Genomic DNA, 22,020 nt, shown 5'->3' with positions numbered 1-22,020 from the left:
ACATGCAGGTTTCCTCACGATGTTTTCCTTCACCGCCGAGTACGAGATGAATTATAAAGATAAATTAAGCACATGAATCAGCGGAGCTTGCCTGGGTTTGAACCCGCAATCATCGGTTAAGATGCACGCGTTCTAACCACTGGGCCATCTCGACTCGTATATTTGTATACAAGATTGTAACCAATTACTCAAGTTACCAAAAATGTTAATTTTTCTGACTTACCAAGTCAGAAAAACTCACTGTCACTTCAATCTATTCTTATCCTTTGCTTATGCAAGCCACATTTTGTATCTATCACTTACCTCCTTTCAAGAGATAGATCTCTACACTTCTACACTCCATATTTGCGACCAATCTTTTGTTTTGTTTTATTGAACCATAAGAAGCAGATATATCCCGTCATCGTGTTTATTTTTACCAGCAAGATCGACTTTTAAAAATCGAATATCGATAAAATGTGATTATTTGGTCAGTGCAACTCTATATCATATACCGTCTTATGTGGGTGGATATGTTCGTAAAAAAAGGCTAGCCATTGCATAGTTTTTATTCTGATGTACTGTATAATAATATTATATTAACAAATAGCCTATTATTGCTATGATTTTAAGGATCACTTTATGATATTATTTGATGTAAAAACAAACTTGTGTTGGATTGTATGTTGATTTGTATTTTATTATTTCAGAGTAAGCTGTATGCTTGAGATAAAATATTTTCTGTATTAGTTAATAAATAACCAGCCTTTATACTATTGACATGAGTATCACTATCATTGTTCATAACATTTTCAATATTTGTAAAGAGCAAATTGATATCTTCTTAAAGTCTGGATCAAAAGTTGAACTGTCTTTTTTCAACCTATTTTGTAGCTGAGTATTTGAGACAATTTTCGTTTGTATCACAAGCTTGTTAGGAGATTCAGCTAATATGGTCCCGAGTGCTACCAGACCCCTGAAAAAATAAAAGAAATTACAAAGAGCTGTGTTGGGTGAACAAACATTTAAATAATATTGTTTGTTTATGGGTACCATCTGTGCATAAGAGTCTTGGAGTTAGTTCAGCAATATATATCATTTTTGTCATTAAACAGCCGATATAATACACCTTTCCCACTGTCTAACTGACTGTCCTTTGAAGCATAGATAGTATCTGTCTAGTGTGAACAGTGTGGTAAAGTATGTCGGATAGACACACGCCGCAATAAATATTAATATAGGGTATTTAGTGATATACAAGATTTAGGAGAGGTGATAATAAAACATAATCGGGGACAAAAAAAATTGTGCTTGGATAGCAATTATTTGAATATTGTTAACACCATACACAAATTGGTTATCTAAAATATGAAGTATTTTTATTGCCTGTATCATGATCAGGGCCGTATTTAGGGGAGGGCAACCGGGGAAACTGCCCTGGGGCCTCCACATTAGAGGGGGCCCACAGTTTTCAGCAAGTTAACAAATACTGAGATATAGTCAAATTATAATTATGTTACTATTTAATATTTTAAAAGTTACCGATACAAATACGAAACAAATCATAGCTTGCTGATTGAAATAAAATAAAATAAAAAAAAAACTAATTAATTCATAATAATACAATTATTAGGGTGTTCACGCTTCTGTTTGTCTAGGGCCCTCACTTCTTTGTGGCCCCGGGGCCTCCAGACCTTTAAATCCGACTCTGATCATGATTAATATAGTTTTAAAATTACCTAAAGTAAGCTTCCTTATCGGTGATTTTATTCAACAAAACAATGATGCACTCGGCTAGCTCCACGTTATCGATTTGCTGCGCGAGGGCCACCGACAAGTTCAGTAATAAGGAAGTCGCTGCGATCTGTTAAATAGAAGAAATATTTTAGTAAATATAAGTTTATTAAAAATATATTAATTGCATTCTTAATTTTTTGTAATATTTAATTTGATTTATTGTAAGAACAAGAAATTTTCAAACATAGAATATGTTGTTACTACGTTAAGTCAAGTACAAGTCATTTAGCCTATCTTACATAGGCCAAACAAAGAGAAGTATCGGTACAGGAAAGGGTCAAGGAACATATAGGAGATGTCAAAAATAGGCGTTCTTCAAAGTCTGCAGTCTGTGAACATGCTCTGGATAAACCTAACCATTTTATCCGATTTGATAAACCACAGATCCTCGCTCACAGATTCATTCCTAGAATGATACGCGAGGCTATTGACATTCAAAAACATCCGAACATCAAAAGAGAAGATGATTGGAGACGACACCTGGGATCCACTTATTAAAAATTTAAAATCTCAAATCCAACAGACTGGAAGACCTAAAGATACAGTTAGTGCCTTCTGCGTGCAACCGAAACGTTACTCAAGATACCAATTGAGAAATCGTTGGCGGTAGTTGTTAATAATATTTCCTTTGTTCTTCAAAAAGACAAATGCCACCTTAGTCTACCTGTGACCACGAACGCTGTAAAGTGCTCGAAACGTCGGGATATTAAAAATAATTAATATACGCGATTAAAATCCGTTATAACTTGTTTTATTTAAATACAAGTCATTTAGGTTTGATGGGCGAGTGAGTCTGTGCAACTACAAGCACAAGGGACGTAACATCTTACTTTCTAAGGTTGGTAGCATTACCCAAGTGGGGGATGATTAATATTTCTCACAGTATCATGTTTTTCGCGAGACCGCCAAATCACTTTTAAAGTGTTCCCCTTGTAGGATTTTTACAACTCATCCTCTCTAGAGGAAATTTTAGAGCTCTCTCATATTTTTGCAATTCGAGACGCATCGACAAACTCTCCAACCTCTCCCTCCCTCACCTGAGCGTTGTTGTTGAGCTGAGTGAGACAGATGATGGCGTGCGTGACGCTCTCCCTCGCGGCCAGCACCAACATCTCGCCGGGCAGGTCGCTGAACGCGTTCACCAACACGCGCATTGCGAGCATTTGATTGGCCGCCAGATTACCTGTGACATAATGTTGTCTTAAATTTTCGCGATTATTACACATTTAAATAAAACTAATTATAACGGATGAATCGCGTATATTAATTATTTTTAAACATCCCGACGTTTCTACTACTAAATATTATTAACAACAAACAATTGAGAAATCGTTGGCGGTAGTTGTTAATAATATTTCCTTTGTTCTTCAAATAGACAAATGTCATCTTAGTCTAACCGTGACCACGAACACTGCAAAGTGCTCGAAACGTTGGGATGTTTAAAAATAATTAATATACGCGATTCATCCGTTATAATTAGTTTTATTTAAATTACCTGTGACTTTATCAAAATGTATTAGTGTAAAAAACAGATAATAAATTTAATAATCAAGCTATAATAAAAAAAAAAATTAAAGCCAGAATGGGTAACATGCTTAACCACGATATTAATCTAAAACGTATTAAGACATTAATGTAATATTTTGTTTTAAAACAAGTATCTACCTGGGGTAAGTAGCGTAAGGAGGTATTTAACAAAGTTTGGTCCATAACTTGTGTCAAATATTTGTCCGTTTATTTCCTTATTTCTAACCGCTAACCTTGTAATATCAAGAACGGGGAAGAGTATTTCTGAAAGAATATAATGCATTTGGGTTATAAGCTAATTTTGATAACAATATATGTATTAAATTTAAAATTTTGATTTTAATTAACTAACCCTTCGGCCACTCTAACATTTTCTTCAGTAAGTTCACTGTTTCAGTGTTAAACGTACAATTCTGTAAGAAATAAGATAAGTGCAGGTTATTAAAAATTCAAAATCAAAAATTAATGTCATCATTATATCAATGTGCTAAATGAAATGTCTTAAAATTAGTAAAATAAATTAATATCGAAAATTTTCGGTCAATTAGATGAATTTCTATGACAGATTATTATCTGAGAACTAGAAGTACATCATACATATAAGACTTTTTTATCTTGTTATTGGATGCCAGGGATTCATTCTATCGAATGTATTATTAATGTTTTATATTACAGTGACATATGCAATTACATATCATAAGGTATCTACGTTTTTCACCTCAATTGTGTTGTTGTTATGAAAAAATTGACTTACCAATTCACCTAATTTAACAATGTTTTCTAACTGCTCGTCTGTAAAGGCATTCAGACCATCGCCTACTTTACTATTAAACTCTTTTAATTTATCGTGTATCGCTTTTAAGTTAGCTTGATCGAATCTGAAAAAATACATTAAAAATGGTAACATACGAAACAAATAGATTTTTACCGGATTACTTAACCTGCAGTAAGAGATTTTATTTATCATCATTTTTCAATAAGGAGTCGAGATGGCCCAGTGGCTAGAACGCATACATCTTAACCGATGATTGCGGGTTCAAACCCAGGCAAGCACCGCTGATTCATTGCTTAATTTGTCTTTATAATTCATCTCGTGCTCAGCGGTGAAGGAAAACAACCTGCATGTGACAAATTTCATAGAAGTTCTGCCACATGTGTATTCCACCATCCCGCATTGGAGCAGCGTGGTGGAATATGTTACAAACCTTCTCTTCAAAGGGAGAGGAGGCCCAGCAGTGGGAATTTACAGGCTGTTGTTGTTGTTGTATTTTTCAATACAAAAAGTAATCATTAACTGAATGCTTGCATTAAATTCAACTATATTTCAAAGCTCGTTTAATTATAGCAGTGGCTGCTACTGACCGTATGTAGGCGTCGTGGGGCACTAGCGGCTTGTCCGTGGCTCCGGCGGCGCTGGTTGTGTAGGCGCCGGCGCCGGTGAAGGGGTCGGCGGCGGAGGGCGGCGGCAGGCCGGCGGGCGCCCTGGAGCCCGGCACGTAGCGGGACTCGCCTGTAAAGGGGTCGGCGAAACTGAAACACCCAAACACATTATATTACATTATGATTCTTGACATTGGCGCATTCAAACAAACTAATCAACTTTATATAATAGTATAAGGAGAATTAGTGTGACTTTCCGAACGCCACGCGTCAAGCTGACAGATGTCTTTTAAAATTCTTTCTCTTTTTGGCGGGACTGGCGGGAGGTGGCGCGAAATACGGTCGGGCGTATCATTGTTTTACTGTTTTGTAATATTATTAGAAAACCAGAAATTGATTGAAGTATTTTGTTGTTAATGTTTATTATTTTATGTCCTTCCAATAAATTTGTTATAAAAGTAATTTTGTTTTGTTAATAATAGTATTACTATAGTAGCGGCACGCTATGATGGCCGTTTTGACGTTTGCCCGCTCATGAAGTTTCGTATTTAATAAATAATTACATCAAAGGAGCAAATTGTTGTTCTTTATTGTCAATAGTGACGTGCAGTTAGTCATAAAATTTATCGAATGTGATTTCTTAACTACAAATATTAGAGTACCGCGAAGATAACATTTTATTTTTTTTGTGTAAACGTGTACGTGCTCTCACACTCGACCTCGTAGTCGGTGTTATATTTGTGTTGACAGTAAATATTTTATCTATTTTATAAATTATTTATTTTATTTTATTTATATGTTTATTATTTTATATTTTTATTATTAAACCTTTTTAATCAGATACTACTTGCAACAAAAACTTGAATTAAATTACTTGCAAAAAAACAAAGATTTGAATATATTATATTGATAATAAATTTATATTTCACATCACTTTTTTAAAGTGTCAAAACGGCCATCGTATCTTGCCGCTAGAATAAAACTGATGAGTATTAGTTTAGATAAAGTTATTATGTTGGGTGATAAAATTAATTCTGGATAAAGAGTGAGTGGTGACAATTGTTCATATTCCAATTAAATATTCAATTAAATTAATTAATTTTGTGTTAACCTATCTTATTTTAATTTGTATATATAAAGAAAAAATATACATACCCGTTACTAGAAGCTGGCAATGAATCCAATTTCGCATTTGTGATGATAAAATTGGCAACTTGCTCTAAATATACTTGGGGTAGATCATTTCTGAAAACAGACACACAAATATGAGTAATAGCCGAACTATCCCGAACATGTAACCACTCTGGTTTAGTATCACGGACTTTCTTTTAGAGCTGTTTGAAAGAAAAATTAATATACAAAGTTTCTTATACTAACTTGTGTATGAATGCCTGAGCAGCCACCCATGGATCTTCAGTCTTATTAAAAGGTAGTTTAATGGGAGGAGCGCCGTCTTTAATATCGACGCTGAATACGAAATCATATTCCTAGAACAGTGAGGATACAGAAATATTCAATTCATTCTTTAATTTTTTTAAACATGTGGGTATACCTTTACTATTGTTTTTTGATGTGTGGGCTTGTAGTAAATTTTTTAGTATGAGCAGTTCTTCGTATAAGAATAAATTTTAAATTTGTAAATAGAACATGAACCTTCGTTTTTATATATATTGGTACACTAATATAATATCCTATAGGTCTGCGAAGTTAACTAGTTTCTCATGAAAACCACTGCCAAGCCCAAATTTATTCAGGATATCATATACTTATTTGTGATTTTCCCATGTTATTGAACTTTGTTTAATCAAATAAAAAACAAAGGAATAAAATTAACGAAATAACATCAATAACTTATTGTTTATTGTGTTATTTTAAAAGAATGGTTGTAATATACTGATATGGTGAATTTTATAGCTTACCTTGCCTTGATACATAGTCTTACCCTCACTGGGAGGGTTTGCGCCCATTACATCACCAATTTCATTCCAGGTGTTTTCAGCGTTGCTCCAAGAGTAGCATTTAACATTTTCGCCTCGACGAACTAACTTTGTTTGTCCATCGGACTTGCCCGGCTCTAATAGTGCTTCAGGACCCGGCAGCCTACGACATAATGTTGTCTTAGATTTTCGCTATTATTACACATTGAAATAAAACTAGTTTTAACGGATTTAAATCGCGTATATTATTTATTATATTATATAATATTTCTTTTTTACCTCAAATAGACAAATGTCACCTCAGTCTACGTCCCGTGAAAACGAACGCTGTAAAGTGCTCGAAACGTCGGGATGATAAAAATAATTAATATACGCGATTTAAATCCGTTAAAACTAGTTTTATGTCAAAGCCTAGAACATTTTAACGGATAAATCATTGGCTTAAAATATCTCAATGTTTTAGTATCAAAACTAAATTAGAGGAGCTGATGCAAGGCCAACGAGTAGATTCGAACTTAGCTTGTACTAAGTTCTTCATAGTATTTTTTCTTAGATTTAACTAGTAATCTATCTTTACAATAAAAAAAAATATCTAAAGAGATAAATTACAAATGTGAGAGAAAGAAATGTTTCAAATAATTGTAATGGTCGAAAAATACAACAATATTTTTCCAAAAAAATTGGTAAGTCATTGGGAAGTCTCTAGGAGTTATTATAGAATAAGCAAATTGTTGAATTATAATAATGATCATGGCCAGATACAATAGCAACGGGGCTGTAAATCCTCGAAATATACTAAAAAATAATCCCTTATAAAAATTGCATTGTTACATAGGCGAAGAGCTATGGAGAAGATTTTCGTATACAGGCAATCCTCTATTATCTTATGCCGGAAATCGTAATCGTATGCTTGAGGAATAAGGTCAAAACATTGTTGGAATAAAGTTTTATGTGTAACAAGATTACATAGACTTACATTATTAATATTATAATATAATAGTTATGTATTAATTTAAGCTTGGCATTGGCAATTGGCTTGGCTTGGCAATTGTAAATATTTAATGGGTTGAATATTTAGAAGTGATATGCCAAGTATCAAAGTATTTTAAAATATAAAGGAAAAATAATGAACAACTGTTTGACTACAGGGTGAGGTTAGACAACATTATAACATACTCAGACAATTTGAATCCACCAATTTCCTGTTGGGAGGCAGCCTGCATTTTTTGTACTTCTTCTTCAAATTGTTTAAGCATTGTTTCGTCTGCATATCTTGCGGGATCTTTTGTAAAAACGCGCACCAAGCCATCACTTGAACCTGAAAGCAAATAAATTTAACATTAAATAATTTGGATATAAAGATTGCATAAGATATGATATATGATATTAGCATATTTGACGACCTCTGCGGTTTTCATGGGTACGCCACTCTGAGGTCCCGGGTTCGATTCCCGGCCGAGTCAATGTAGAAAGCTTATTAGTTTTCATCTTGGGTCTGGGTGTTTGTGGTACCTTCGTTACTTATGATTTTCCATAACACAAGTGCCTTAGCTACTTACATTGGGATCAGAGTAATTTATGTGATGTTGTCCAATATTTATTATTATATTATTATTATTATATCAGATATCTGATGAAACTTGATCTTTTTTTTTGACATAATCTTACACCTTAAACTCCAATAGTAAAGTAAAGTAATGGCAAACCGGTTTATTAAAATTATATAAAGCACTGTTTAGTGAAGGTACTGCAAAACCAAACATTTTTTTATCACAGTTAGATTAAATTTTAGGGATTCAATTTTATTTTATGTACCGGTGACTATATCCCCATTATCAAGGCAAGTTAGGCTCCAAACAGAGTGTGCGGGCAGTCTGATGGAGCGTATGCAGTCGCCGGCCGCCCACACACGCACTGCGCCGTCCTCGCCGCAGCTCACAAAGCCCTGCGGGATGCCAGGGTTCATACTGATGCTGGAATTAATAATAATCAAATCAAATCAAAATACTCTTTATTGTACACCAGTAAATAAATCACATATACACGGTTAGATGAAAGATGTACAAGAGGCGGCCTTATCGCTAACACAGCGATCTCTTCCAGGCAACCTTAAGGTAGAGGAAAACAGATATAGAAAGAGGTAGGGGTGTACAGAGCATAATTTGTTTTAATATAATATTATTAAAAATATATACTTTATATATATTATATTACTTACTAAAGAGGATTTTATTATTAGCAGAAGTGTGTATTTGTTTCATACAACACAATACACTATCTACAAACTATCTTAGCAAAACTTAACATATAATTACCTATAAATATAATTTGTGTGACCATAATAGGTATTGAGACATTCTCCTCTATTAGTCCATAATCTAATAGAAGCATCATTTGAACAACTGAGGAAACTTTCTTCACTTGCAACGGCCAATCCACGTACACAATCTGTATGACCTGTGTAAAAGAAAACGTCAGCGATATAGTGATATGTCATATGATATTTGAAGTCAGTAATCAAACAATTGGGTAATAAGTGGTATATTAAAAAAACCTTATGGTTGTTGGACTTCTTTATCAAGTTCTTACACAAAAACATCGTACGACTGGACAGTCCTAACTATTAAGCTGATCATTATTTATTTTTAACATAATTTTTATAACATAACTTAGGAAATTATAAAAAAAATGTTACTTGTTTGAAGATTCTCTTCTTTTAATATATATTCTAAATTAAATTAATTATAAATAGTAGGGACAATTTAGGTTATATAATATTTTTCTTATAAGAAAAACTTAACAAAACTCTTTTACCTGTTAGAGTACTAAGTAGTGCACCATCTTTTCTCCACAATTTAATAGTCTTATCGGCGGATGCTGTAGCAAGAGTGCCATTTTTAAGTTCTAGGGCTGCCCAAACTGCTGCTTCATGTCCTTTTAATATTACTGGGGACATTTGTGGAGTATTCAAATTCCATACCCTGGCGGTATTGTCCCAGCTAGAGCTGCAACATTCATTTAAATAAAAAACTAAAATTATTTTTAATAATATTTAAATTTAAGTAATTAAAGCATATCAAAGATAAAGTCTAAAAATATACTTGAATGAATTATATATATATTTTTTTCTTAAAACTGTATATCAGAACATTCATAATTATCTCAGATTCAGGATTATATAAAACAAGAATAGACTTATTATATGAAAAATACAATATTTTTTAATAATTATAAATTAAATTGAGGCACTTAATGAATCTACAATAATTAAACATGAAGACAATTGTGTATCATTCTGAATAAGATTAAATTATATCGGATTATATTATATATATATTTTTTATTTTTAGAGATTTTAAGTAAAGCTACATTATTAAAATATTAATAAATCCTATATATTGACCTGCATTGGATCAGTGTAGTGGAATATGTTCAAAACCCTCTCCTCAATGGATGAGGTCTTATCCCAGAAGTGGGAAATTTACAGGCTATTACTTTACTTTACTATATATTGTGGTAAATTATTTAATTTCGCTCATTTAAGATAAGTAGGAATAGTAAATTATGCTGTGCAAATAAGTGTTAAGGGAAATTAGTTGGAATATATAATGGACTGATATTTCTCGAAGAAATAGGGTTACCTGTTTTTCTACACAAATATTAGTAATTACAACAATAAGACATAGTTTCAAACCTTATTAGAACGCCAAAATCATGGCCTGGAGTAACACTGCATACTGCATTTTCATGACCTTTTAAATTAATTTGAACAGCTCCATCTTGCAAATTGTATCCAAGTATGGTATTGTCATTACTACCCGTTATAACCAGCCCTTCGGGGAAAGCTTCACACGGCGGTAACCAACATACACAAGACACGAAATTGCTATGTCCTTTATAAGTTACTACGTTTACAAAGTCTTTTACTCTGTGGACATAAATAAATAATTAGTTACATTTAATTATAATGTAGTGTGTATTGTGATATTGTAAAGATTATATACCAACCCTTCCGGGTGCCACAACTTAGCGGTTCTATCTCGAGAGGCAGATAATATACAGAATTCTTTGGTTGTCGCAACACATCTAACGTCCATAGAATGACCACATAAAACAGAACTAAGTTTATAATCTGGTATAGCCATTGCACTTTGTAAATATAGGAAACGAATAATTCGAAACAATCACAACGAAATAAGTTGTAACGTCATTTTGACAACTTAAAAATAAATTGTCATCATTGTAAATTGCGTTCCAAATTAATGAAATATAAAATCTAAATTTGTTAAATCTTTTTGTTATTTATTTAAAAATTATAGTCATACTTATTCGTATGTTTTTAGTTGAATATATTTTCTATCAAGCACGTTTCTGTTTGCAATTATGTAGATAATTGTAACTATTTTTAATCTATGTGCTATGAACGGAACGCATTCATAAAATATAGATTGCCAACATTTTGATTTGAAAGCGGGTAAATTTGAATTCTATAAATTAAAATTGATAGTAATAAAAATAATAGATAAATTGGTAATCCAAATTTTACTAACGTTATTGAAATTTCAATACCATCAATTTTAATGAAAATAATTATATAATATGTCGTACAAGATTTTTTAAATATTTTATGAGTGCGCGAGAATAAACAAGCAAATTAACAATAAATGTATCGAAATAAGTTACTTAAGAAATATTTTTAACGTATGTTTATATAAAACACAAGAACCAATATAATTTACCGGCATATATTGTTATATAATACATATATCAACAATCCAAGTACACATTGATACCAACCAAATACAGCGTTATAGATGGATTGGGCGGGTGTACATAAGTAGTGTAAAGATGGCGTCGACGGTGTGTGTGTCTAGGTGCCGACTTTTAGCTAAATTAGAAATAAATCGTGGTTTGTGTTTATCACCAATATTACGAGATTTGTCAAATAACAGAGTAAGTATTAACTAATTTAAGTGCATTAATGTATTTATATCATTAAGTTTCATATAGAATTGTCACTTTTAGAATATTTTTGTTATGCACGTGTACCTAAATACTTCGGTAGGTAATAAGTACGCATAGATATTTATTTTTCAGCTGTCAAATGTCATTTAGGCGAAAGTTGTTTTTGTAAAAAAAATACGTGTTTACTTGTGCCTTGTTTTTTAGATCATTTGGTATCTATAAAGTTGTTGTGACGTTATAGTATATTTAAATAAATAACACAAAATTTGATACCGGTTTGCTTATTATTTATGATAATAAACCTTACACGTAGAATGTATTATTATTCTTAATACTGCTTGTTTGAATTTTCTAGATATCAATATAAATTTACTTCTATTTACTGTTTTGTATTTACTACGTTAAGTTTAATAAAGACTTAAAATTATAATTGAATTAATTAAAAATACTTTTGTCTTGTATTATTATTTTTGGTATTTTTGATAATAAACTTAATAATAATAAATACGAAAATAAATAAACCACTTTATCCTTATTGTTTTCAGTATTTAAATTCCTGTTTGACCATGCTAAATAACTGCTTTTTGTTAATAATATAAATTATATATTTGTTTTTATACAAACCAAATATAGATATTACAATGTTGTTTATGTTATTTTACTCTATCAATTGCTTTCAAGTAATAATTCAAAAAAACTTTTTAATTATTTATATTTAAAAAGTAACGACGGAGCAAAATATTTACTCCGTCGATTATTTATCTGCAAATTTATTATTTAGCATTATACTAAATGGTATATAATATGACGTATTGTTATATAATGATAACAAATATTTAAAATATAGTAATAAATATATAAAAGTATTTATAAAATATATTGTAGGTATTTTATTTTTATTAGAGTACTACCTGATAAGAATACAGTTTCAATCCCATTTTGCTTTACATAGAAAGTAAAAATATTGTCAAATTTTCATATTTCTAATCCTATATATTTTAATAAGTAAATATTATTTAAATACATTATTAAATTAATATCACTTTAATCTCACAATACCAAAATATATTCAAACATTGTGTTTCAGTATGCAAGTACAGTATGCAATCCAAATATATATTTTTTTAATATGGAAGTCTAAATATCATATTAAGATTCTAATAAGACAAAATATACTTTTCCTAAAGTTTTTGCTATAAACTACATGTGACTGATACCCAAACCAAAAGAACAATAAATGCAATGACAATTCATTTTCAAGCATGGTGTTTGAATGACATCATATGTGTAAGACTGAGTATATTGCACTTGAATATGCAGCTATGAATTGCTTGTATGTTACAACTTTAAGCTACTAACAAAGTCCTAAATTAAATATTGCAACAAAGTAAATAGATTAAAACATTTTCCAACTATGCTAGTTCGAAATACGTGCTTGATCGATATACTCTTAACTTCGTAAACGTGTTTTAACCATATCTAAAGCAAATTGTTGACTATGATTATCTTGTGGTATGGAATCTCTTTTTACATTACGTCACATCATTATTCTCCGTAATAAATGTCCAAGTAAGATTAAGCAAATTCAAATGTGTAAACGGAACATTATTATCGTAAAGCAAATGAATATGACATTGAAATATGTTTGCTCTCTCGGTACAATCGTCCGACTTCAAAATTACTTTAATCATTGGACACCGTTATGTTTTCTTATTTGTTTCGTACATTTAGATATATGGTTAACTCTGGTATGTTTCTCGAAGTTTTGGTGATCGGTAACACGGCCGTTTTCATCACTGTAAATACAAAGATGCGGTCGCTTTATGATTGAAATTTAAAATAAAAAACTGCGTATAATTTTTAATATTTTACTTTTATCTGACTAAAGACTAAACAATCGGTTTGTTCGGTTTTTCTGCTTTAGTCAGCCTCGTGATGTTTGACGATATCTTAGGATTAATATGCTTTTCAAGTTTTATTATGTTGCTTTTACTTTGCCAAGCTAAAACACAATACATATTACAATAGCGTAGGTATGATTGATTCCACTTGTGATTAACTCGACTTTTAATTTCTTAGTAAATTCAAAGGTATTTGGTAAAATTGTATAAAATAATAGTAATATAAATCAAGTAATTATTTCCTTACGAAAATGAAGGCTAAAATTTAGTTTACTTAGAATAGAATGTTTAAATATGTTATATGATCAACAATTATTTGACTAGTTCCTTTGTAATAAGTATCTATGTATAGGCGATTTAAATCGCAGGATTAAAGATAAATAAACAATTTATGTTATGTAACAGTGTATTTCTATTTATAGTCTACAGAATTTAGAGAGAACTAATTTCAAGTAATAAAAATATCAAATTTAATATTTTGGTTTTGACATATATTTATTTGTTTACATAGGAATCGTGGTGTCGGAGATGGCGACCAACGCGTCGTTCGTTTTTCACAGGCGTATGTTTGCACGGATCAAAAACGGCACCTACAAAACTGGATCCCGAAAAATCTGACGGTAAGGGCTTAAATTAAATGAAATCACTCAGAGTTTCAATATCATTTAATACATAAAGATTGAGAGACCATCACCAGGACTACAGTTTTGTCCAATGTTAATTAATTTATCAGTAAGTGTTAAATAGTATCTGATTTATGACTAAAACTAATTAAGATAATTAGTTATTCTAAATATGTAAATAGTTGACTAAATTTACAAGTAAATAAATTAATGCGTTCACGAATATGCACAGATCACGAGTCGTTAAACAAAAGAATTTTATTACATGTACCTATTTTAAAGACCTATTACTATTTAAACTATCGTAACATGTTTCTAAAACCTCAAATTCTTCGAATACCATTTCTCCAAACTTTTCGGTTGGGACTCTATTTTGCTCTTTATTTTCGTTGACATAGTAAAATTTTTTTTCGAAATTATCTTCATTTATTTGCTTATTAACTAGAGTGGAATTGTTGTCAGTGTCTATTGATTCTTGAATATTATTCGCTGAATTTAGGTCTTTTACCACCTTTTGATTTTCAACGTCATTCGTTAAATCAAATGCTTTAGTTTTTTTTAAATTACTTATTTGCCCATTTTCATTAGTAACATTTATTTTTGATTTGATATCTCCATCTTTTTGTTGGAATGGTGTGTTCACGATACCTTTGCTATAACTTTCCAAGCGGCAGATTTTATTTTTTACAGAATTTTCATCGTCGTATACTATAGGGGGGTCTTCTTTTGAATTCTGTTTCCTAAATTTAAATCTGGAACTTTTGGTTTCATCTGTACCGGTTAATTCTAATCGACTGCTGCAACTATTGGATTTGACAAGCTTGAATTTGAAACCCGGAAATCCTTCTGTTCGTTTATTTTTCTCTAGATTCTGATTGTTTTCAAAATTTACATACTTATCGGTCGTTTGTTTTTCTGAAACCATTTGTTGATGTTTATCGGCCACAAGACAAGAACATCTTTCTCCTTTACATTTAGTCTGACATGAATAACAATCTCGACTACAGTTTTTTTGCAAACTTTTTATCTCTTCCATTATAGCTTTAGTCATAGGACTAACAGTAGAACCGGTTTTGGAGTTCAAAACTTTTCCGCCATAGTAAGTAACAGAAGTGCCACATTCTCTTATTTTCTTAAGAATATCGGGACTGACATACTGACTTTCACAACAAAAATCTTGACTAGCTGAATCGCAAAGGTATTCATCGCTGGAACTATATACATTATCTTTAAGAGTTTTTTGTGAATATGGACTGAGACCGTCATTCTCGTATTCGTTATTAGAACTTAAATCACCACTAGAGACACCACTTGAAAGGCTAGCATTGTCCCATTTCTTAATACCAAAGTTTGTATCTATCGTTAATTGTTTTATAATTTTTTTCTTTCCACCAACTTTGCTACTCTTTGTTTCCTCACTTAAATTTCTGTAGGATGTGGCTCGTCGTGCAAGGCCAGAGTTATCTTCAACTAGAGGGGGGTCATGTCCCATTGGGCTTTTCATTTTTAAAGTGTCTTCAAATAAATTTCGAACCTTTTTAACGGTATCCGGATTTGGAAGTTCTTCTTCAATAATTTCTTTATTTACCCTTATAGGATGATAAAAAAAATGTCTTCGAATGGCATTTTTAGATTTATCGACATGGGAAGTGTATTCATGTTTTTTTAACATTGTAGGGGGAATTTTACATGTTTCGGTATTTGTATTTTTTCTCGGGACTGGTTCGACTTTTGTTCTTACAGGTTCAATAATCACTATATTATTATTAACAAGCAATTCCTGAAAACTATAATCTTGAAGATATTGTAAGAGACCATCAAATTGAGCTTCTTTTTTGTAGTTAGCTATCATACTGTTTTTAAACAATTCAGACTTCATAACTTTATATCTGACATGGTCAAATTCATCGCAACCTTTTTCATAACCTTTTGCTTTAATAAGTGTTGCTTGCGTCTTTTGATTTTGATTATCTTCATTGCTTAATTCGACTATTTCAATTTCTGGTGTATCTCTTGACATTTCTATTTCAGATTTCTTAATTTTCTTATCAGGCGTAGAATTGTCATATATAGTATTTGTATTTTCTTTAAAAATCTTTTCTACTGGAGTTTCTTCTATTTCGGTATCGCTTTTAACTTTTTCGGATTCATCTTTCCAAAGGTGTAGTTTTGTTTGGCTTATTTTTTTTATACTATCAACAATTTTAACACTTTCTAAAGATTTAATAATACTACCAACTGAAACTTCTGGTGTATGTATGTTACTAGTGTCTTCATTATTTACTTTATTTTCTTCGACGTTGTGACTGTCATTAGAAATATCTGATATTTCTGTTTTTTCTAAAGAATCTTGTTTATTTGTATTTTCTGGAGATTTATCAATGAGTTTTGACCAGTAGTTTTTAACTGAATTAATTTTTTCTTGATATTCCATGTCAGTTTTAATTGCGTTATTTAGCTTTTCTTTTACATTGTTTTCTGTTTTAACGTCTTTATTTTCTTCTCTCGTCTCGAAATTTCGTTCAATTCTTTGACTATTTATTGCGACTTTGTTTTGTTGTTTTTTACTTTTAGAATCAATAACTTGTAGTACTTGTGGCCGCGTCATGTTTTTGTCGGATTTATTGATTTGCAAATTGGTTTTAGGTTTCAGATTTTTATTATCGTTTATAATAAGTTTTCCAGGAGCCTTTTGAAATTGTTGTTGATTGTTTGAGTTATTTTCATAAGTTGCACAGTTTAATTTGGGAATAGTCTGTTTTACAACTTTTTTAAGTTTAATTGTTATAAAGGGATCTTTTGCTATATTATCATTTATTTCTGTTTTATTTATATTATTGATCTTTGTTTTTTTGCTCGATTCTAGAGAATTATTTTCTGTTTCTAGAATACTCGAATCAACTTTCGGATTTAAATTTGAAACTACCTTCTCGTTTGAAATTATTGTTTGTTCTTTGGTATCGGGTTCTTTGTGTGATAGAGGCGGATCAATGACAATTGTCTGATGACCGCTAAGTGGTACAATAGCAATTTTTGATTCAGCTGATGTTTTGAAAGATTGTACTCGTGAAAGTAGCGAATGGTTTCTTATTTGCTCACTAAATGACAATTTAGAAACAGATGATTCTGATTTATTTATAATTGTCCTTTCTACAGTGCTTGGACTGGGTATACGAAAATTGTCATCATCCGAAGGGTTCCGTTGTCGAAGGGAATAGTGCTTTTTTATTCCAGTTTTTATTTTCCTTCCTTGTATTGATTTGTTTATATTATCGTTTGATAAAGATTTAATTATTTTTACTTCCGGTTTACGTATAACATTAGAAGCAAGCCTTAGGCTTTCAGATTTTGTAATCAATTTATTATTTCTAATGGTTCCTTCTATTTCATTTATTTCTCTTTCGTTTTGATGATGATCTAATTGATAATAATGTACAGAGTTACAGTCATCTGCATTAGAACTATCTATAGTTATTATAGACTTCAAGTCGTCTTCGAGCTTTGAAAAATTTTGAATTAATTGTGTTTCTGGTTCTTTTGGCAGATAGTCACAAGAATTTTGTTTAATATTCCTATTGTTATCATAAGAAATGTTTATCTTGTTGAGATGGCCGTAATTTTCGTTAGTTTTATTGGATAATATATCGCGAAAGTGAGTTTGCGCTACTTCATACGCGTTTTCACAAATAATGTCCTCTGGATCTTCTTCCCTTAGTCGAGCATCAATTCTTTCAGATTTCCTCAAACATTTACTTATATTTATATCAGGTAAAGAATAGTATTGATTTTCTATAAGAGTCGTTACGAAAGGTTCAGTTGTTATATTTCTGGAAGATGTACAGTAATCTTCTCTTTCATAATCGTTACATCCAATGAAAGTATTACTTACATAAAATTCATTCGATGGTGTCTTCGTTATTGTGCCTTGGTTAAATTCGTTATTTTTATTTGAGTCCTTTTTTATATCAGCAAATGTTGTTTTTTTCTGAACTGACGTGTAAATTGGATCAGTTTCGTGAGTTTGAATCTCAGAGTCAATCGTTTTTGAATTTAGTGAAATATCTTCCTGAAAATGTGAATCACAATATTCATCAATTTTTTCAGCTAGGGAATTAGCTAAGTATTCTAATTTATGAGATTTATCAGTAGATGAAGCTATCGAAATAGATATGTATGATGTTATGCTATCAGTTGGACTAGATATAGTACCATCATTCTCAGATATAACTGATCGATTATCACTATCTTTGCTTTGTTCTTTCTCTTCTCTACTTATCAAATTTTCGCTAACAGTTTCTTTTCCGCTATGTTTACTTTTTAATGATATTTCGTCGTAGGCATCTGGCTCTTCTTCAAAATTAGTTGAGACTTCTTTGGTGATCTTTATTTCACCAAGTGTGTCAGAGCCGCAACTGTTATTTAAAGATTTTGGCGTTTTAGGTCGATCTTCGACTTCGTTATCACTGTCGTGATCGTCAGTAGTTATGTATAGCTCTTTGCTATGATTTTGTGAAGCAATCGATCTTTCTGTTTCTGGTGAACTGTTATAATTTTTTAAGTGTGCTTCAAAATTGTAATGCTTCCTCACGTAGTTAGAATCTAAACTATCTATCTCACTCGGGTTTCGCGAGTGACCGATGCTGTCCTCAGAAAGATTTGTTTGCTTGGTGTCTTCGTTTAAATTTGGCCAACTTCCGCAAACGGACCTTGACTGATGACTTTCGTTTCGTGATATGGTGTCTTCTTTTTCTGATCTATATTCTTCGTTATCTTGTTGGTTTAAAGATTCTTCTTCTGGTTTTGATCTATTTATATCAGCAAAACAAGAGACTGTACTATCAATATAAATTCCTTCTAACACTTCCTCTTTTGTTTGGTATTTAGTGCGTCCAGTTAATCTGAAATAACAAAAAAAATACAATTTACAATGGGTTTTTTATATTTTTGATTCATTTTTTGAAAAGTATAAATATAAATACTGATATAATATAATGAGTATTACCTGTCTCTAAAACAAGGTTTATCAAATAATCGAGCACGTGGTATGAGTTGTGACCTCTTGCTTTTGGGGTGGTTTTGCAGCTGGAGATCTGTAAAAGTCTCTTCTCTTATTACTGCCAAGCTGCGACTTCGACGTAAATTAGACCCTTCTATTTCCTTATGCTTGCATAATCGCCCGTAACTACCACTAAATTCTGTGTCTGAATTTGGAAAACGTTTTTGTAGAAACTCCTCGGCAGCTTTCGACCGCGTTAAATGTTGATAAAATTCGTCTTGAGGGAGTTGCACAGGAAGTTTATAATATTCAGCGAGCTTACTTTGGTATTTTTCTTGTTTTTTATTTTTATTTTCGGAATCTTTGCTTTTAGACGATTTCTTTTTTTTCAGGCGATCGTCCTGATTCTTTTTCGATTCTAGGGAGTTACGTGGCTTGTCAAATTCTAGGGTTTCTGAGGGATTTTCAAAATATTGTATATCAGCGACGGTGTTTGCCGCGGGCTTATGTTCGTCCTGACCCGATTTCCTTTCGACGAGTTCTCGGAGGCGGCTTCTTGTGGAGCTTGTGTTGGACGTGACGCTCTCTGGCCGTTTAATTGGATATTCTAGATTAGAGGATGAACGTCTGAATAGGCTAGTCTTGATCGACCCGAAGTCGCCTTCGTCTTGACAAGAAGCCGCTGAGAAATTTTGAGTCCTTATACGGTCAACGTGATTCTGACTAGAATACGACGCGACCGAGTCCACCGAGTGCCTGAAAAAAAAATATTCAAGATTAATTTAATTGAAATCGAACATAAAAAAAATGACAATTGAAAACAAGCACATTAATAGTTAATTTCAAATACACATCGAACGTTATATTTAAAGAAATATCTGATTAATTAATATAATGAAAGATCTTGAAAGTGTGACAACTTTGGCAAGTGGCCAGTAGACAGTGGACAACGTTAACATTATACAGCTTTACTCTCACGAAAAAAAAATCTAAATATAACTACATGACGTTCGAAAATATATAGTGAATTCAGTTAGCGTCGATAGACAGATTTAGATTATTCGGATGTTGATCTATTTTTTTGTAGAATTTGTGTAATTTTTTGGTAAACATTAATCTCAATTTGCTAAGAAGAAAATAATTTTAATCTAAGTTATAAAGACAGTGATATCTTTAATTTATTATAATGTTATATATATTTTTTTTCATTTCAAATTAAAAAATTATTGAATAACGTTAATTCTAAATGCTAGGGGTATATAGCAAATTTGCCAATGCATTTTAAAGTACAGAACTATAAAATTTTTGAACCATTGCCAAGAGTGTCGCGTTGTCCTAATGATTGTATGCCTACTGATGGCGCTCTGACTCAAGTATGTGCTGTATGAATTACGCTCATCGTTATCAGTTCTCATATTAAGATCTATTACTAACACTTATAAAAATCAAACAGTCTAATAGGCTCGACGTTATTTTCGAGTGCATAATATTAGATAGGTAAATTGGCAGATACTTATGTTACAATTTATTAAAATTTACTGATGATTTAAAAAAAAGATATTAATAAATAATATTTCATTGTGCTTTAAATTACATTGCTGTTAGTTAAGTTACTGCATATCCATGTTGTATATTTCCTATCTTTTGTTAAAAATCTTCTAGTGTCGTGCTTTATAACATTATTTACAAATATCATCTAGACTTATTTTGATGTCGGTTTTTTCAAAGAACAGCGACAGACGTCAAATCCCGTTATATTTAACAAAATAAACTTATAAGGAAGAAAGTCTAAAAGTAGTATGTGATATTCTCTTGCATGAGAACTTAAATGGTAAAAAGCGTATAACGTTTCCAGCTAATGTTCCCCAAGCTAAAATGTTGGGTGAAAGTGTTTTGAAAGGAAAATTGCAGCGGCAGACATCTATATTATTCAAGGGTTGAGAACGATGTTGATTCGCTTCTTCCTACCGTAAAAATGTCTGGTATAAATATTCATGACGCTGAGGCCGGCAACCCTTGACGAGTCGCGGAACACCATTAGGATCTTTTTCGCTTGAAAACGTCCCTAATTAAGTTAAGAGACAATTATTTATGACAATTTCAAGGTCTTTGTATATTCATATTACATTAAATGTCTTTAAATAATTTTCTTATATAAAATATTCGTGATAACAATTTTTGGTAATATTTGACCTGTTATTATAGGTATTTATTTGTGATAGCTTTTTGTTTCTTTTTGTAACTGTTTTGATATATGAAATTACGTTTAATGTTACCAAAAAAAAAGTATATAAATTTTGAACACTGAACGTAAATTAGATAAATGATGTTGATTCAAAGATTTTTGTTTATGGCAATTAGTATTCGTCAAGTACAGAAATTAGTACCGCTTAATCAGTGTGATTAATTACTTTGTATTAATAGTATTATATATAAAACATATAATATATAAAAACTACATTAATGATGCTGATGCTATTTTTATTGTCATAGACCTAATAATAATGATTATATTTACTTTTGCATTAGATAAAAATGATGTGGCCTGGAAGATTTAAGCAATTATACATTAATTAATACAATTTCTATATGGTAACTTAACGTAAAGGATAACTTAATATATTTGAATAACTTCCAAAATATATTTGAAGATGAGATTTGTTTCATATATTGACAAACTTGGTGTCTATTAATAATGCTTACACATTTCAATATAAACAAAGCTCTATTATAGGAGTTTTAATGTAGGTTCGCAGCTTTCTAGGCTGACTTTTACTAAAATAAATTTCGATTTAATATAAGACCAAAACTCGTGCCGATTCGGTTTTTTGGTTGAGGTTTATTTCTCATATCAAGATTAATGGTGTGACCCGAATATTGATGTCGATTTATTATAACTGTTGTTGAATACTGTA

General features: G+C 31.3%; 3 protein-coding genes across 3 annotated transcripts in view; 1 reads left to right on the top strand and 2 right to left on the bottom strand.

The window, feature by feature from the left end:
- Window positions 1-530: 530 nt before the first annotated feature.
- Window positions 531-10,841, bottom strand: LOC124530399 (phospholipase A-2-activating protein). The gene is made up of 16 exons (XM_047104561.1): window positions 10,629-10,841; window positions 10,315-10,548; window positions 9,435-9,625; window positions 8,936-9,077; window positions 8,436-8,593; window positions 7,797-7,938; window positions 6,603-6,783; window positions 6,061-6,170; window positions 5,839-5,928; window positions 4,666-4,833; window positions 4,058-4,181; window positions 3,656-3,716; window positions 3,442-3,567; window positions 2,814-2,959; window positions 1,719-1,843; window positions 531-955 (listed from the first exon to the last, which is right to left on the bottom strand). The coding sequence occupies exons 1-16, from the start codon at window positions 10,763-10,765 to the stop codon at window positions 781-783; spliced, it is 2,310 nt and encodes a 769-aa protein (XP_046960517.1). The 5' UTR covers window positions 10,766-10,841; the 3' UTR covers window positions 531-780.
- A 598-nt stretch (window positions 10,842-11,439) lies between these two features.
- The window catches only part of LOC124530237 (calcium uniporter protein, mitochondrial), a 149,795-nt gene continuing 139,214 nt past the window's right edge, over window positions 11,440-22,020 (top strand). The window contains exons 1-2 of the mRNA XM_047104291.1: window positions 11,440-11,573; window positions 13,998-14,106. Coding sequence (XP_046960247.1) covers window positions 11,469-11,573; window positions 13,998-14,106 — 214 coding nt within the window. The 5' untranslated portion in view covers window positions 11,440-11,468. The remainder of the gene's footprint in view (window positions 11,574-13,997; window positions 14,107-22,020) is intronic.
- The window catches only part of LOC124530235 (protein javelin), a 100,780-nt gene continuing 92,895 nt past the window's right edge, over window positions 14,136-22,020 (bottom strand). The window contains exons 2-3 of the mRNA XM_047104289.1: window positions 19,112-19,861; window positions 14,136-19,007 (exon numbers count right to left, since the gene is read on the bottom strand). Of these exons, the coding sequence (XP_046960245.1) occupies window positions 14,381-19,007; window positions 19,112-19,861 (5,377 nt within the window). The 3' untranslated portion in view covers window positions 14,136-14,380. The remainder of the gene's footprint in view (window positions 19,008-19,111; window positions 19,862-22,020) is intronic.

This window comes from Vanessa cardui, chromosome 6 (assembly GCF_905220365.1).
Source record: "Vanessa cardui chromosome 6, ilVanCard2.1, whole genome shotgun sequence".
Taxonomy (NCBI): domain Eukaryota; kingdom Metazoa; phylum Arthropoda; class Insecta; order Lepidoptera; family Nymphalidae; genus Vanessa; species Vanessa cardui.
Note: the sequence above shows the minus strand (reverse complement) of the source record. Positions and strands in the feature narration are given on the sequence as shown.